This window comes from Anser cygnoides, chromosome Z, assembly GCF_040182565.1.
Source record: "Anser cygnoides isolate HZ-2024a breed goose chromosome Z, Taihu_goose_T2T_genome, whole genome shotgun sequence".
Taxonomy (NCBI): Eukaryota; Metazoa; Chordata; class Aves; order Anseriformes; family Anatidae; genus Anser; species Anser cygnoides.
Genome location: NC_089912.1, coordinates 75,891,766 through 75,911,094, shown reverse-complemented (window position 1 = coordinate 75,911,094; position 19,329 = coordinate 75,891,766). Strand labels below are relative to the sequence as shown.

The 19,329-nt window shown below is 37.6% G+C and overlaps 1 protein-coding gene across 2 annotated transcripts in view; it reads right to left on the bottom strand.

Moving 5' to 3' along the window:
• Positions 1–1,298: 1,298 nt before the first annotated feature.
• The window catches only part of RGS7BP (regulator of G protein signaling 7 binding protein), a 44,954-nt gene continuing 26,923 nt past the window's right edge, over positions 1,299–19,329 (bottom strand). The window contains exons 3-6 of one of the 2 annotated variants that reach the window (XM_048079517.2): positions 19,130–19,260; positions 7,742–7,883; positions 5,184–5,254; positions 1,299–2,325 (exon numbers count right to left, since the gene is read on the bottom strand). In XM_048079517.2, the coding sequence (XP_047935474.1) occupies positions 2,234–2,325; positions 5,184–5,254; positions 7,742–7,883; positions 19,130–19,260 (436 nt within the window). In that variant the 3' untranslated portion in view covers positions 1,299–2,233. Of the gene's footprint in view, positions 2,326–5,179; positions 5,255–7,741; positions 7,884–19,129; positions 19,261–19,329 lie in introns of those variants that run through there. The other variant, XM_048079518.2, reaches the window with a different exon arrangement.

Below are 19,329 nucleotides of genomic sequence, written 5' to 3'. Positions count from 1 at the left end.
GCACACACTCTTTTGTGACCACATAGGGGTATTCCCATGTTAAATGTGGTATGCTCTGAAGAATGTGACCTGAAATCATAAAACACATTGGAGTTACCTTTTTCTGTACTATTTAAAGAATACAATTGTGCTTGCAGCTATGTGTTCTTGAAGTATGTATTCACGCATTCCTCAGATGGAATTCATTTTACTTATGGAAACACACAATTTCTATTAAGGTTTTTTACATGCATTTTTCCTCATTGCATTTAAAGGATTTATTTGGGGGTGATTATTCAAAAATATTTTTTTCTGTCTGGAAGAGTGAAAGGTGAGCAGATGATTACAACCTGGAAAAAAGCAATGACAAGAACAACAAAAAACTGTCTGCTGTGTCTCAGTGAAAGGAAAAATAACCTTTCAGGGAAATGCTGGAAGCTCTGTTGAATGACGTCCTGAAACTGGAATGGTGTGCCTTTGATAGGATCACTGTTCAGAAAGAAAAAAATCCTGTCTTCCTCTCTTTGGATTAAATTAGATCTCAATTTTTGGGCCATGCAGTACACTAATGCTTCTGACAATGTGCATGTTTTCTTACTTTTTCAGCAGACAGCTGAAAAAGTTTTTCAGCATTTTGATGAGAAAAAAAATGGTAGAAAAATGAGTCAGAACAAATTTAATAGCTGCCAGATACAATTCAGTTAATAGCTTTCTGTAATAAACTGTTTTTGGGACTGTCTTGCCAAAAAAACAAACGAAACCAAACCCCCCCCCAAAAAAAAAAACAAAAAAAACACAACACCACAAAACTCAACCAACGAAAAATAGTCCACAAACAAAACACATGGAGTATATAACTGTATAGGTGTTTCCTGTGACAAGGAAACAATTTCTCCTTATCCACCACTAAACCTTTATGCAGTAAGAAGGAATTTGATTCCTGTTAATATGCTGGGTCACGATGGAGTGGAAGAAAGTCACCTTCCTCATGCATTACATGGGCAAGGTGACCTGCTCTGTATGATAGTTACAGATTAGTGTGACCTGCTTTGTATGATAGTTACAGATTAGTGTGACTGTCTAGCACAAGTTTATTTCTGGTATCTTGCCTACCATCCTGAAATACCAGTACAAGTCTGGTGTATTCATATCTATTTCTGCTACTTGCTGTCATTTTAGCATTTATATATTCATTAGAATATTTTGTCTGTTTGTAAACACACATCTTGAAATGAAAAAAAATTATCAAAGCTTTGTATAGTTTTTTGACAATAAAATTAGCAAAAACACATATTCTGGCAATATAACTAGACACAGGATAATTTAAATAAAAAACTTTATTAACAATGTAAAACGTTTAATATCTTACAGTCTGAGATAATTCTAGCATGCCCTATAAGAGTTAATACTTAGTGATATGCAGACACCATGCTTTAAATTCTATTGGAAACAAAATGGGTTGGTGTTGTGTTTTACATTGTTTATTTTACTACATCTTCATTTAATAAATTATTTATTTATTTATTTTCCCAAAAGCCAGTAGAGATACTATTGGCTTAAAAGGAAATCTGTTACTTCTATGCATTGTACAGTATGTAGATATTATGATTTCTCTGTATTTACAAGTTCTAAATACTTTTATATATGGTTTCTGTATCATAAATTAAGATATTTTTCTATGAAGCTTTTAAATTGAGATATAGTGGAAGACTAATTATGAACGAGAGCACAAAAAGCGACTGGAGATTTTGTGCAAATTCTGTTACAATATTGTTTAAATATTTTAGAAGTTTAATACTTTTGCTGTTAAATAGTTTTCTATGCTTAAAGACTGTTAGAATATGATCAAGTATTTCAATATGATACTAATAAGAATACTGTACTATGCACAAACTTTTTGCTGTAGTTCAAACAATAAAAAACTTAAAAATGACCTATTAACCATAATTCATGTTTTTTTTTTCTTTTTTTTCTCTCAGTGGTTGAAAGTAAGCATGCAAAACATACTTTAAAAAGTTTTAAAAACATTCTTAGTTATGCTAGATCTATTCCACAACTTGTTCTTGACCACCATAACTTTAAACTATTAAAACCCTTATTTTGAAAAGGGGGATGGAACAACAGAGAAAAAGGAATAGGCCAGCATAGAAAATATATTTTATAATCAAGAGTAGTAATGTTCTTCTTTTCAGTGATGAAATGACAGTGGTTTAATCAAAGTTATGATTTTCTTGGTGTTTCTGTATTTAATCTTCTAACTTGAGACAAGACAACACAGTCCAAAGAATCTTCGCTTCCGTCTTCTTACTAAGGGGTAAGGAGTCAAGTTTAGGAGGCTGCTATCATCTGTGATGAAAGAAAAAAAACACAATTTAATATAAACATGCACATTCACAAATGAGTTTATATCTTTTATGTGTCTTCAGAGCACCTACAAGACCAAGGACTAGATCCTGTTGTTCTAGGCATAGAGAAAATAATAACCTGAACTTGTTACAGGAGTCTTAAAATGCTATCAGGATTTCCTTGATAATGCAACAGAAGTTTTGGCAAGATGAATACCAGTTCAATGACACAACCTTAAGGAAACAACACCTTCTTTTAAATTAATTCAAAATGCTTATACCTATCTGAACGCATGCACTGTCAATGAACTATCTTGAAAAACCTTTAGAATTTACTTTTAATTTCAATTGTCTTTATGCAGTGTTTCAGACCAAGAACTATGGCTAATAAGCATATTCTGCTCAGGAATGAATGTAAGAATGTTCCTATTCTTACCACATCAGGGACCTAGTTTTGGTTGTAGGGTCTAGACACCACTGTAATACAAATGCTTAAGAACATAAGTAAGACATCATTTAATATTATGGCTCCTAAGCTTACAAATCACATCAGCTTCTTAGCATAGTAACGTTCCTGCTTTCTCTTACGATGATTCCATACAAAAAACAGGTCTGCAAGCAGTCAGTAACATTATGTAAAGCTTTAATGGGCTTACAACCTTAAACCTTTTGGCTGTTGAAGTCAAAAGCGAAACATTCAATTAAATTAAAGCAAGATCAGGTCTTGTAAAGATCAACTCATTCAATAGCATTCAGTCATCTCATAAACCATGCTTGTAATTTACATAAAAGCAAAAATTAAGTCCAGACCACATAAATTACCTATAGTGCTATTCATTTGCTCTATTTACATATACTTTAATGTAATTTTGTCAATTAAAGGTCTTAGATTATTAAAAAAATAGGTTCTGTATTAATAATGAGTGTAACTGGCCATTTCTGAGGCATCAGCTCTCAGAGGTCAGCTGTAAACTACTATCATATTTGTGCTGTGTGGGAGCAGGAAACAAAACCAACCAACCAACCAACCAACCAACCAACCAAACAAACAAACAAATAAAAAACAAAGAAAAACCCAAACAAACAATCAAAAAAAATGTGATTCCTGGATCCTGAGGCATGTCTCAGAACCTTCAAACTCTAACGTGTGTTTCCCAGCCTGCCACATAGGTGATCAGTGATTTTTGTGCCAGTCTTGAAGGCTAGTATAGACACAAGACTGCAGAGAATTCAGTATGCCTTTGTTTTTGTTCTGAATTCAAGTTCCTATATGCTTTATACACTAAAATGTGTCTTTTCATTCTTTATTTCTACCACGCTCCTTTCTTCTAGGCTAGGCACAGACTTTATGACAATCTCCCAGTCTTTACAATAGCACATCAATATCATGCATCATAATCATAGAATAACAGAATCAAAGAATGGCTTAGGTTGGAAGGAACCTTAAAGATCATTCAGTTCGAATCCCCCTGCCATGGGCAGGGACACCTCACACTAGACCAGCCTGCTCAAAGCCCCATCCAACCTGGCCAAAAAAACTTCCAGGTATGAGGCATCCACAGCTTCCACAGCCTCACCATCCTTACAGTAAAGAATTTCTTCCTTATACCTAATCTAAACCTACACTCTTCTGCTTTACAGCCCCTTGTCCTATCACTGCACTCCCTTTTACCTGCTCTAGGGAACCTGCTTTGGCAGGGGGGTTGGACCCAATGATATCTTGAGGTCCCTTCCAACCCCTGCAATTCTGTGATTCTGACAAAGAGTCCCTCCGCAGCTTTCCTGTAGGCCCTCTTTAGGTACTTGGAAGGCTGCTGTAAGGTCTCCCCGGGGCCTTTTGTTCTCCAGGCTGAAAAACCCAAGCTCTCTCAGCCTGTCTTCCAGGGGATGTACTCCACATCTCTGATCATCTTTGTAGCACTCCTCTGGACTTTCTAATGGGTCCATGTCCTTCTTGTGCTAAGCAATTCCCTTTCTCTTCCGAATGGTTTTCTATCAAGCCATCCCTGACATAAACTCTTACTTGTATGATGAAATCATCCATTCTATCTTTATCTTTTTACACATTATTATGAATGTTAGACTGCTTAGTTACTTGAGACAAGCTCTAGGACACTTTAGGTGTACTTCACCAGCTGCTAGACTACGCAGCATTTAAGAAATGCACATTATCAAAAAGAAACAAAAAAAAAGGAAATGATTATCTTTTAATTGTTCTTCACATGAAGATAGTCCCTATAGGTGCCGAATATTTGACTGTTATGCCACAAAATGGAGGCACGTTTGCTAAATACATGCATAAGATGGAAATCCTACTCCCAGTGTGCTATAGGATGCCTCATACCTGACTACTGGGAGAAGCAAGCTATCAGCAGTCTCCAGGCAAGTATCTCTTCTGTATAGGGTCAGTGTCTTCTTATCACTGAGTCATGATACAGAAGCTACAAACCTTGCAGAGGTAAACCCTATCACCCAGCATGATCCCCATCATAGTCTGTGCAATTTACGCCTTCATTACATTTGAAAAAGAAAGCCTCCTGACACAGGGAATCAGTTACCTTCATCTCACCAGGAAAAGTCTATTATTTTATCTATAGATAGCATATCTACAAACTTCCAGAATAATGTACATTGAAGGGTAATGTTCTCAAGTAAAACTCGAGAGGACAAAGTTCACAAATTCTGGCTCCACTGAATCAGTAGGGAAGGGACTACACCTAGATTTTTCTTTCTGTAACTTCTATAAAAAAAAAAAAAGAAAAAACGAAAAAAAAAACTAGATTTTTTTTTCAGATTTAATGGAGGGCAAAACCTTTAATTATTTTAATTTTCCTTACATGAAGAAAATGTTAAACCTACCTTGATTTTTCAGTGGTAAAGGCATAGTCTCCCTGAGTTTGCTTAAAAGGTTTTTCATTTCTCTCATATCTCTGTAGAAACAGAAGTTGGAAGAGATACAATAGAACAGCAGTTGAAGACTCTAAATGGTGAATTGCTCACAGCATAGCTTTGTATGCTGAAATAATGAGGCAATAAACCAAGCTAAATAATACAGAAATGTATTGGGCAAGCATATGGTTCAAACACATGTATCAGAAGGTGCATACCAAAATAAAGGGCAGTAGATTCAATATGGGTGTACTTCTAAGTCAGCCTGATTTTAACTTGTGGCTTCCAGTCCAAATTTGTGATCCATTCTGGCTCCCGACTATTCAATATTAAATGAATTGGTGGGCACAATGTGATCCCATGTGGCAAAACGCACAATATGCCTTACAATTAGCACAAACACTAACGTTAACCGTATCAGCATTTTATAGCTTGTGCCATGAATGTGTTTCATTGTTTAAAAGGCAATTATCATACATATGGCCAATCTATGTTACTAAAGCTCCCTGGCCATTAAGTGAAAATTTTAGAAACTGGGCTGTCTCACTCCTCTTAGGAGGACTTTGGCGTGACGTTTGCAGTAGATTGAAAATACACTAACAAAATACCATCTCACAAAGCTAGTTACATAAAGATACATTCTGAGAGAGGCCGGAAGTTGCAAAAAGGTTCTTGTTTTACAGATCAATAGCAGACCAGCAATTCTGTGTGCAGGCTCACAATGTCTTAAGGCATTCAGGATTTAAAAGTAATGTGGTCTTCCCTCATTCATCTACATATAAAATGTTTTTTAGAAATGAAGCAGCATGACTGTCTTTCTTATTGCTCAGTTATGTTTACCAAGTTACTCAATAGAACAGATATTTTATATAAGTAAACAGGGTAACCATTACAATCTCAGCAGCTGCTTATAATACAAAATCATCAAAAGGATATTTTTACAAAGAAATGTTGGTAATCAGGATTACTCCCTACTAAAGGGTCTCAGTTTTGTCTTCCAACTGCAGCTAAGAGGGTAACAGAAGTCCACTTGTGGATGGTTTTTCCTTCCCCTCCTAAGGCTTCCACATTCATAACTATGAGCAGAAGCAACTCTGTGGACTACGTTCTGTGCTTTTTATGAATAAAGAACCGCAGGCAAGCAGATTTTAGATACAAAATCAGAAGCCACTTAAGATGAAATGGAAGCTCTCCCTTTTAGAGATCCTGGCCCATAAGCACCATAGTTTCCTGCCCTTTGTTTTAGACAATTACCCTCTGGTAATTAGCCAAATTAAAAATGTCACTTCTGTCTGCTTTTCTTTTTGGATTTGCTCTCAGATATTACATATAACAGAAATATTAACAGCTATTTAATTTACTAACATCTTTTATGGTAGCAACAATGGCTGCCTAATTGGGAAAGACTAAGTAAATCATAGACAGAAATTTGTTTTACTTAAGAATAAAATGATACACTGTAGTGGGTTTACGTGGCAAGGATTTGGTAGCAGGGGGCCACAGGGGTGGCTTCTGTGAGAAGAATCTAGAAGCTTCCCCATGTTAGGTAAGAGCACCACTGCTGACCAGAGCTGAGCCAATAAGCGATGTTGTTTGAGCCTCTGTGAGAGCATATTTAAGACAGGGGAAAAAAAAAATGCTGCGTCACACAGCAGCTGGGAGAGTGAGAGGAGTGACAAACAGCCTTGCAGGCATCAAGGTCAGTGAAGAAGGAGGGGGAGAGGTGCTCCAGGTGCTGGAGCAGAAGTCCCCTGCGGCCTGTGGTGAGGACCATGGTGAAGCAGGCTGTCCCCCTGCAGCCCATGGAGTACCATGGTGGAGCAGGGTTCCACCCTGCAGCCCGTGGAGGAGACCACGGTGGAGCAGGTGGACCTGCACTGATGGAGGCTGCGGCCTGTGGAAGACCCCTGCTGGAACAGATTCCAGGCCGGACTTGTAGTCCATGGAGAGGAGACCACGCAGGAGCAGGTGACCTGGCAGGAGCTGCTGCCCATGGCGGATCCAGGTTGGAGCAGTTTGCTCCTGAGGGATGGACCCCGTGGTATGGACCCATATCTGGAGCAGTTCTTGAAGAGCTGCTGCCTGTGGGCAGCCCATGCCGGATCAGTTCGGGAAGGACGGCATCCTGTGGGAGGGACCCCACAGCACAGGGGACGAGAGTGACCGAGAAGGAGTGGCGGAGAAGAAGCGATATAGACTGACCATAACCCCCATTCCCCCATTCCCCTGCACCGCTTGGGGGGAGGAGGTGGAAGAGGATGGATGGGGGGGAAGGTGCTTTTGGTTTCTTTCCTTTGTTTCTCGCTTCTCTAGCTTGTTAGTAACAGGCAATAAATCTTACTATCTCCCTATGCTGAGTCTGTTTTGCCCATCACGATAATTACTGTGAGATCTCCTCGTCCTTATCTCAACCCTTGAGCCCTTTTCATCATATTTTCTCCCCGTTCCTCTTTGAGGAGGGCGGAGTGAGAGAGCGGTTGTCGTGGAGCTCGGCCACCCACCCGAGTAAAACCACCACATACACATACCTTTCAGTGTTTTCAATATCTGTGGAAACCTGCCATAAATGTTGAATATCTGTTGGTGATGATGATGTGTCTTCCAAAATAGGTACTTCAGAGCTCTCTTCCACTTTATCCATGAACTTGGGTGGGGCACAAGGCTCTTTTCCTTTAAAATATTTTTAAAAAATATGTAATCCTGTTATTAATAAATTAAAATGTACACTCAGATTATGTCATTGATGTTTTGGTTTTGATCTTGCATGGCATAAATGAGAGAGATTTGTGAATCCAGATTCTGAGTAAGAAACATTCAGAGACAGAGCAGGCCACACCAATCTGTTAATCATGTTGCTGCTGTATGTTACTCCTGCCAAACTGCACAAAAATAAATATTATGCTGGCATGTGTGGTGCTTCAAATTTTACTTATTAAGTATCACAAAGATTTTTGGTTAAATTCCAGCAGCTGTAACATAAAATAAGGACCAGAGGACAAAACAGAACAAAATAAATAGAGAACTAGAGCATACATTCTAAAAGCAACTTCAAAAATCCTCACATTAAAGAACACTGTAATCCGTGTCTCTTAGTATTACTGCAGTACTAAGGGAAAGCAAAAGACAAAAATGTGCAGTTTCGAACTTGATGATGTTAATAACTGTATATAGCTGCTGCCATTCACAGTCCAATATGCAGTATATTCTGAATTGCCATGCTTATACTTGCGTAATTCATGCTTACTATATGAAAATAAAACGTAGTGTTGGAACTGAGTGGGGGCTTCATGACAGATCTGCCAGGGCATTTGTCAGAGACAGAATGGAATATAGGATGTGGACTATGCAAAAGCATGCAAGAGAGTTAAGTATTCTGGGAATTTGTTGGTATCTTTGCAAACCTCTCATGGACAGCCAGTTGGGTACCCACCCACTGTAGCATCAAGTACAGACCTGGTACCAACTATAGGATTGGACAAATTCTATTTGCAAGCATCATTTAAATAATAAATTTCAAATTGGAGTTCATTCCAAACACAATATTGAGAAATTAAAGTTTTCCCTCTCTTAGTTATCTCACAAAATGATGTAATCAATTTCAGAAAGAAACAAATTAAAAAAAAAAAAACACCAAAGTTTTGAACAGTGGTACTGAGAAGTTGAATAGGAAATGTTTTTTCATCTAACGATGTTTGCAACTTGGAAAATTTTCACATCTGGACAAACCTGAGTAACTTCTTTTAAGGTTTGACAAAGAACAGGAACAAGAACAAGAACATAGTAGTGGTTCTTAAGTATATATATATATATATATATATTTTTGGCCATTAGAGACTAAGATTACAGACCATACCATATTAATTCTCCATATCACAAATAAGAATTCTTGTAAACCCTTTAAAAAAAATCAGAAATTCCTGGACCTTAAAAATCTCTTTTTGAGAAGGTTACCTAAACTGTTGTATTCTGGTAAATTATTCCCTCATTGAAAAAAGAAATAATTCTCAGCTATTTGTCTGAATGGCAAATTAGATATTACTTATAACATGGAAAATATTTGGTTATTGTTTTCATTATCCTTTAAAATCAGTAGGAAACACTTCTCCCTGCTTCTTCCTCTCACCCAAAAAAAAGTCATCTAACTGTGATTCCTAGAGATGGCATAACCTGTTTCTCATATATAAAAAAATATGTCCTGTGTCCTTTCTCTGCTGCTTACTGTGGCATCCACTGCTAGCTTCTGCTGTGCCAGATCCCTCTGTGAGCCACTTCAACCCATCAAATGGTAGAAGATTACCCCAACAAATGGAAAAATAAACAGTGAACAGTTTTCTGATGTTGCAGTGATTTAAATCCGGTCACTAAAGAACCCAGCATGTTCCAGGCATGTGACAGAAGGAGGTTGATCATGTGGCTAGAAGCAGGAAAAGGCAGGAAGAAGTGGAGGCAAGGTAAGAGGGGAGATAGAAACTAAGGGATCCAAGCCTTTCTGGTGACAAGAAGCTATTATGCTGACTCAACTGCTTGTGGAACAGCAGCCTAAGTCTACTGGTCAGATTATACATTTTATTGTGCGTCACTTTGTAGATGTATGTCCTGGTTTCAGCTGAGATAGGGATAATTTTCTTTGTGGCAGATGGTATGGTGCCATGTTTTGAATTTTTGATGAAAACGGTGTTGATAACACTCTGATGTTTTAGCTGTTGTAGAGCCATGCTTGCACAGAGCCCAGGACGTTTCAGCTCCTCATGCTGCCCTGCCAGCGAGGAGGCTGGGGGTGCACCAGGAGCTGGGAGTGGACACAGCCAGGACAGCTGGCCCAGGATGGCCAGAGGGGTGTCCCATACCACACAGTGTCATGCTGAACAACCAACTGGGTGTGGGTGGGGGCAATATTCAGGGACTTGCTGGGCATCAGTCAGCAGGTGGCGAGCAATTGCATTGTGCATCATATTTTGTATGTATGTATGTATGTATGCATTATTATTATTATTATCATCATCCCTTCCTTTTCTGTCTTATTAAACTGCTTTCATCTCAGCTCATGAGTTCTACCTTTTATCTCTTCTCTCCTGCATCACACTTCAGGGGAGTGAGCGAACAGCTCTGTGGTGGTTAGATGCCCGCTGAGTTAAACCACAACAGTGTAACTTTCAGATTATTTTTAGTAGTTAACTGCAGATTATGCTGTTAAGGTAGTTCATATTGTGCAATCTGAATTGTTCATTTCTGTAAGCTCCGCTATTCATTACTTTTCCCAGTACAAGGAGCCCATAACACAAAATACTGTTACAAATAATTCACCACTAGAGTAAAAGGGGGTTGCTTCACAGAAACTAATTTATCACAAGGTGTTATTACTGCAACTGGTATTAGTTAATTCTGCCATTATTTTGAAGTGTTGTTTTGGAACTCTGACCCGAACTTTGGTGACATGCTGTCAAGAACAACCCTGTCTATAGATGCATTGATCAGGGACGTTAAAGGTATTTCAATGGAAACAATACTGCTTCCAGACCAAAAAACAGTAAAGATTCTTTTTTCCCAGCTCAAGGACAGACTGACTGAGACTAATGTTCTTTTTGTTAGCACAAAGGAAGGCTCTTGCAGATTTAGCAGAATGAACTGCACAGATTTCCTTTCAATTGAAAGGAGCTCTTTACCAGTAATTCCGTTGTATTGTGAGCAATTCATGAAGCTTTCCTTGAATTTCAGAGCATCTGCTCAATCACTTGAAAACAGTTAAAGAGTCAGCTAATAATAAAGGCTTTGCTTGAATAATATATATGACTCAGGCTTAACATTCGTACTACATGGTACACACCGTAGGGAAACAAAAGCTCTTTAATCTTCTCACCCTTCTACTGTGGTAAAGATATCCTTTGTATTATATTACCAATTCTTAAAAAGAGATATGAACCCTAAATTTTACTTTCTATTTACTAGTTGGAAAGACTTTCATTAATTTCAGTGGGAGTTTGATCATGCATACAATGTTTTCAGAGGTGTCGACACACAGTAGCTATTTGTGCCAGTTGATTAGACAGAGGCTCTTTTTACTGTTGGTGATATTTTAACACAAAACTCGGTGAATTCTTTGTCTCCTAGCCTCTAATTCAGTATATCTTTTTATTTAAGAAGTGGAGATTCACCTTTAGCGTGAAATTAAATTAATTGAATTGAATAATGCTGAAGCTCCTACTTGAATGAGGATAAATAAGATAGAAAATGATCCTTCCAGTAAGGGTACATGCACCACCTGTGATCACTGTGCTTTATGTCCCTCACCTGTTGTGCTCCTTACCACTTCTGTGGTGACCTCTGTATTTGATTCTGTTATGCTACCCTATGTGCCTTCCCTTTATCACTACCTGTGTCCCAGAGAAACTTGCATAATGCATACATATATATATGATAGGTCCCTCAAAGCTAGTTAGATTTCACTGCAGATGAATTGGAAAGATCTTTGAAGGAAATCAAAGAGAATACATCTCAAAAAGAAGGCAGCATTTGTATCAGACTTCTAATTTGGCAATTAAGAATAAAAGCACTAGATCACACATAAAATAAAAGAAAAAGAGAACATAAAAAGGTGAATAGGAAAGACTCACGTAGAAAGTAAAAAGGAAATGTGTTGCTGCAAATACAGCTACGAGCTTGATGTACTTCATTCTTGACCTACGCTTGGAACTGCAGAACTCAAGAGATTGGTTCATTGTAAATATTAATATCAAGAACAGAAAGTCTGTGGAGGAAAGTGTGTTTTATTCCTCCTTCCATGTCTGCTTTTTTTCTGTTCATTTTGGCCTCTCCACAGTGTCCACATGGGAATGGGTGATTCTTGGGGCTGTAAGTGCTTGTTTCTCCACACGTGTGCTTCTCTTTTCTCACATCTGATCCTTCTCACACCTATCTGTCAGTCTTCAAATAGAATGCTGAGATTGTTAAGCAATCCTTCCTTTTCCCTACAAAATTCTAAATGGCATGCAATTTAAACAGAGCCACATAAAACAAAAATCCTTTCACTAAACTGAGGGTTTGTTTTTGTAATCTGTAATATAATCTATCACATACTTTTAGGTGTTATTTTAAGGAAACGTATGTTTCTATTACAAAATGCATACTGGAAAGACACCAGTTATCCTATGAACTTCTGGTATGGTACATAATACACAGTTATGTGTGACTTATTATCATTCTGATGTACCAACAGTGGAAGAAATAAAGAGTACGAATTTACATCAGAAAAGCATAGTATATTCTGTCCATAGCATGTAACCATAATTTTCCCATTGTGTTCAATTCCTCCCTGTCTTATCTAAATATTCCTAGAATTTCTTCATGTAGCTACCACTCAGGTATCCTAGTGTTGGTATCCTTCTGCCCTCAGCTATGATTATACCACTCAGAGATTTGTTGTATGGGCTTAGTCCCATAACTAGAAAAATGAGTACCCTGCTCCAATACTGCATAACTAGGTAGCAGCATGATTGCAATCTGCAGTTTAGAATTTCTTAGAACATTTTCTAATATATGTAATTACATAGCCAAACAAGCTAATTATATCTGTAGATGATCCTAAGAAGTTAATGGTTTCTAGGTAAACATGTACAGGCATTCAGCTTCAGTGACATATACTTCTACAGTGACATGCTATAATGATCGAGTGATTATAGTAACATTTTACGGTGCCTTACAATGAAAGGAATATATGATTATCGTGTATATATATGAATAAGCAAAGCTTTTTTATCTGTTATTTTTGTACATTCAACTGCAATGAATTCCTTTATTAGGTATCTATGCAAACCTTTAAGCCAAAGCACAAATATTTGTGACTGAATACACCAATACACTTAAAACTGTGAGGTAATTCTGTGTTTTCTCAGTGTAGGATCTTGAGAATCTCACTATTAGTTGAGAAAAAGGATCATCACATCCAGCAGCTTCCATACACAGAAAATATGTCAACTATTTCCTCTGATATCCAAGAGCTAAGACAGGTTTTGTTTGAAAAAGCAACAAAATAGTCAATGTTGGGAACATGTAATGTCAACAAACAAGATATATAGCATGTAAAGAAATCAGAGCTGAATTTTGTAAACACTTCAGAGAGGTACCTAAACTAATTTAGAATATCTTGCTTTCCATGAAACTATAATTTATGATTTTAAAAGTATTACCAGGTTTAAGACCTGTATTTGACACTGCCTCCTAAGGCTCAAAGCTATATAATTCAGAAGACACAGGGGGACAAATAAAGCAAAACCAGGACTAGAATAGAAGCTCCAGGCCCCAGGTAAGGGAATTCATCTGTTGCTTGACAAAGTCTGAGAAAGATGATTCTATCCAGAGAAGTTCTGCCAGAGTGTGATAATAATGCAGAAGAAAATTAGGTGAAATATGCTTGGGTAAACAAATGCAGTGAGAAGTTTCATATCTCCTTGAAGAGATGGAACATGAGCTGTCATCTGCCATTTTGTCATCCTCATCAGTAAGTATTTGCCATAGTCATCCTGTTCTGACAAAAAAAGACAGCAAGATCCTTAAGGCCATGATGTTAGGGACTGCAGGAAGACACAATGCTGCACTGAAAACTGAACTTACATACCTTCCTCTGAACCAGAGTTTTCATGTGATCTGAGTTGCTTAAGCCCAGGTCCTCAAAATAGTTACCGACAAAATACTTTTAAGCACCTGGTTGCTGAACCCCAAGACTCCTTGCTTGCAGCTGCAACTGAAGCTACTGAGAAATTACTCTAAACATATACACAACACCACAAAAAGTATGCTGCAATCTCAAATTTTAAATTATCACCCTCCAGTTTAAATGCTCTTTGTTCCTCATTTACAATGGGAAAAATTGCTACGACCTCACTATTCAACATAATGAAGACACTCACATCAAGGTATGAGTTACCAAGAAAGGTCGAAAGAACAGAATGCCTTTCGAACAGAATTATGTGCAATAAATACAATATATGACACTGAACAATTAGGATACAAGACAGATAAACGCCCAAGTAAATATTGGTGTAATATTATCATGTGTATTAGTTATCTAGGACCTCTGGGACTGTGAAAAGTAGGAATAATAAAGTGCATGATCAGATAAGCAAAGACTTAATACATACAAAAAGATTGAATTAAGGGTACTAGTGCACTTTTCATTTTGCCATTTGCAAACCTTTTGAATATTGAACTCTGCAATCAAAACGTATTTTCAACACTGCACTTTTGTGGTGTATGTGTCTTAGAACCAAATTTATCAGAGACCACTTACCTCAGTTACTTACTGCATAACACAGCTGGAAATATTTATGGCTATTGGCCCCACTATGACTTTTACATCTCAAAAAAAAAAAATAACAGACTGACTTTTCTAGCAGAGGTTGTATGACAGTAGTAAGTTAATCTGAAGTACTGTAAATATGCAAGAAATTTCTGTACAGGAAGCTTGATATATAATATGCAGTACATGTAGTAATGCTTGTTCGGTAGAACAGAAAGATAAGGAGAGATGAGGAGATCAGTGCTGAGACAGAGAATGAAAATACCCAGAGCTCAGCCCTTTGAACTGCAGCGTAGTGTTTCATAAAAGAGCATCTGTTTCCCAGTAGGGATCATTGGCTGTGTTCCTCTTGGGAAAAGAGCATCAGCTTACTGCTTTAGCTTTATCAGTTCTGTAGTTTATTTGATAATGTCTGGTCAAGATACCAGGTCAGGATAGCAGTTCCCATATTATTATTTATTAACTGCAGGTTGGTGAGAACAGTCTGTATGTTATTCTTCTTTAATCTCTGATGGCTCCAAAATAAGAATACAAACTGGTGAAAACTTATAGGAGATTTAAAAACCTGTACTGTGTTTGGCTGGGATGGAGTTAACTTTCCCTGCATCAGGCCGTACAGTGGTATGCTCTACACTTGTAGCTAGAACAGCCTTGGTATCACACCAATTTTTTGTCTACTGCTGAGCAGTGCTGGCACAGCACCAAGGCTCCCTCCAAACCCCTCAGAGCCAGCAGGCTGGGAGTGGGCAAGAGGTGGGGAGGGGACACAGCCAGGGCAGCTGATGTAAATCAGCCAAAGGGATATCCCATACCATGTGGTGTCACACTCAGCAATAAAAGGTGGGGAAGGGGAAGGAGATGGGTGGCTCTTGTTACAAAGATGTCTGTCCTCTCAAAAAGCTGCTAGTCATAATGAGGGCCTGCTTCCTGGGATGTGGCTGAGCATTGCTTGTTGATGGGAAGTAGAGAGTTTTTTTTCCCCTCTCTCTGTGCTTCTGCATGGCCTGTGCTTGTTTCTTCCCTCTTCCCTTTCCCTTTAACTAAATTATCCTTATCTGAACCTGTTGGCTTTTTTTTTTTTCTCTTTTCCCTTTCCAGCATACTTTTCTTCTGCGGAAGGGGAGTGAGAGAGCAATTGAGGTGGAGTTTAGCTGCCCAACAAACCACTTATCCAACAGTTAAGAGGACTAAAAAACAGAAAATATTATAGACAAATGGAAAATACTACCTTCAAAAATAAGCTTCAAGATATAGCAAGAAATTAGATGCAGGGAATAATACCAGACATGAATTTATCAAAGTTAACGTATTTTGGAAATATTCACTGTTTCTAAGGGTAGTCCTCTTCATGGACAAGAGAAACAATTTATTTTGTTTAGTATCATTTGTCAGATGGTGAAAAACTGGTGGAAAAACTGAACAGACAAAAAAGTAAAAGCTATATGCTAGCAATATGACAATATATTTTATAGTGGTGAAATTATTGTCTCTTTCATTTCTAGAGGTAAACTTATGCACTTTGCCTACACTGCAGTACCGTTCTCCAGATGTAAAGAAATTAAAGAAATGGCTTATTCTGCTCCTTGGGAAATAATTTGTTTTGGTACACGTAGAATCACAGAACAAAATTGTCTGTAAGGCCATCTGGTCTTACTCTCTGCTGAAACCAGGGCCAACTTCTGTCATGTTGCAAGTCCTCAAATGGGTCTTGTCCCTCTGAGTTATGAGTATCTCCAAGAATGGAGATTTCACAGCCTCTTTGGGTGCCTATTTCAATGTTTGACCACCACCACGGTGCAAAAATAATTAACATGTAACTGGAACTTCCTTTGTTGCATGATGCCTTTGCAAGACTTACAGGCATTGTAAGTATCCAGGTACTTCATATATGAAAACAGCATTTTACTAGCTACATTCCACAATTCAGTGTATTAAAATCCTTGTGATAATACAATTTTTGCCTATTCACATTTTTCTCTAAGGATGTCACAGAAATTTTGAGCCAAGTTACTGTTGTTATCTCTACGTTAAAAATTAAAGGATAAAGGATAATTAAAGGATAAAAATTATTCTCTTTAGCAATGGCTGAATAGCTACCATGACTTTCTGTATGGTGAGATGAGGAACCAATGCGTATTGCCTATAACAAAAGTACTGCCAGAGAGGAAATGAGTTGGCTCGTACTGTGATGCTGAATTCATCTTATCCAACTTTAGACATGTAATAGAAGTTTGGTTTAGGTTAATCATGTAGGTACCATCCAGACATAAAGGGGAGACAGACTCATCTGGGTTACTTGGGTCACTCTAGGCTACATAATTTCTGCAGTTACATAAAGTACTTTGACAACTGTAGCCAATGCTAGGAAATGTAGTACATTCTGTCTTAAAAAAATGATGAATCATTTTAGCAGCTGGTAGATGATAGCTCTGTTAATTCTGCCTCTTTAAATTTTGTAGATCTCTTTTTGACTTGAGAAAATCACTAAGAAGTTCAATTCTGCAGTTATAAACCTCTAATTTTCATAATAAAAAGTACCACTGGCATTAGCTGTACCCTATAGCTAGATATAGAAAATGCTTTACAGAATCTTTCAGCATGACAGGAAATGTGTAAGGTTTATTACAAAACAATAACTTTGTCTGAGATATTATCTGGGAAAAAAGTAGTTACTGTTATCATATATATAGTTCCAATCAGTGTATCCCATCAGCAAATAATGAGGTTACTGTGTAACCTTTTCAGTAAATTACCTGCATTTCTACATTTTAGCCAACGGATGGCTAATGAAACGTGAAATTATTAGAGAGGCACATTTTCACTGAATGAAGGATATCTCCTTTGTGTATAAACATACCCTATTGGGCAGGTTCCAGTTCTGAATCTAGTATATATTTTTATAAAGGTGGACGGCCTTTTAATCATAAAATGCTCTTAATATTTATCCATATTTTTCTATAAAATGGCATTGCTGGACATAGTAATGGATTGGTTTAGTGCTAACACCCTGTCATACTGCTCATCCAAACACTTGCCATTAAATATTTTACCCAAGAAATACCTCAACATGGTAATTATGCAGTAATCAGCTTCTGTTAATTTAGCTGTTTCTTTACTATTTTTTTTCATACCAATACAGATATCAGTGTGATCAGAATTGCTCTGCTTATTTTAGAGAGTTCTTCAAGTTATACTATCTACTCCTTTAGTTCATCGGCAGCTTCCTACAGGTGGGCTAACCATTAGAAAAGGTAAAACATGCACCATTGAGAATCAGGATTTCTTTGACAGAACTGTGGCAGGTTCAGCCAGAAAGGACAGTGTGGCTAAAGCAGCTGACACACTGACATCACGTTTCTGGAAACACAGCACCAGAATCAGCTCTGTCAGACATCACCTTACACAATTCCTAGGAAGCCCACATGAGAGATGACATTTTAGAGTCATCCAAAATACTTGAGAGACTTGTTCATTAGTATGAAATGTGGGGTGAACTTCTTTGCCACTGTAGCCCTCAGGGTACTCTCGCGCTTTCTTTGTCTGAGTAGGATGGGTGAATGCTCTGTCTGTAAATACCTCTGAGACTTTGGAGCACTTGAGTTCATGTAAAGTAAATGGCAAGCACAGTGGCTTGATTAGACAAGCCTTAAAATGGTTTATTCAGGATACACAAGTAATTTTGGAGGTGTATAACTTGCTTTCTTCTGTCAAGATATTTCTGGAGAACAAACTTCATTTTGTCTAGTTCAATTGATGAGCCTTAACTCTGTCCAGCCTTTGACCAGTCAAGCCTTAACAGTACACATAAGGCACAGAGACACCACTGTTCTCAAAGGGCTGTTAAAAATGTATTTTACTTAGGGACACATTAGTAGTTTTCTCAAAGTTAACTCTTGGGAACAAAACTCTTTCTGTGGTAAAACAAAAACAGAAGAATACAACAAACTTACGTTGCAAAGAAACAGAAAAAAGAACTTTAGTTTGAGAGGTAGTTATTTTAAATTGTTAGGCAGCCTGTGTTACAGGTCAAGTTTCTTGTTATCTTCTGTTTTAACTAAGGTCCTGCAGGTGTCCTCTGAGTACTGAGCATGACTGTAACTGTAGTCTGGCTAGAAAAATTCTCCTATGAATTAAAACATGTACATAGGGTATCCTGGCTATAATTCTGACAAAGCTCATAAGAAAGTAAACACATCTAAGTGTTGAAACCTGACCCAAAACAAAATTTCATGATATTACATGAACTAAAATTTTTCTAAAGATTTCATTCTGCAGTTGTTATTTTAATGACTAAGATAGCTTGGCTCCACTGATTTATTGGCAGTAATTTTTTTTGTTTGTTTTGTTTTTGTTTGGGACCACTCTTACAAAAAAACAAACTCAGACTTCAAAACTACAGAGACATTAGTGACACATGCCTGACACGACACATGCCTGACGTGACACACTCCTGTAAGAATTATGGTAATGAAATGGAAATACAGCTTTCTTCAGTAACTAAAAAGGTTCAGTGGTATAGTTCCTTTTACAGTTTGGTGCTTTGTCTTTCATGAACACCCAAGCATTCTCCCAAAGACTGTTCTTTTGTTTAAATCAGCATCTCTATATTTGTGCAATTCAATACCTTTCCGATGAAACTGCAGTGATCCTAGCAGACATATGGACTTAAGCATTTCTGTTGTGTACATTTCTAAGCAACACTGCAACTGGATGTATAGTCTACAGATTTCAGGATGAATTTCACCATCTTCTGGGCTGCAACAAAAAAGAAAAAAATTAGTTAGGAGTGGGACTGGAAGGACCTGACAGTCATCAAACCTGCTT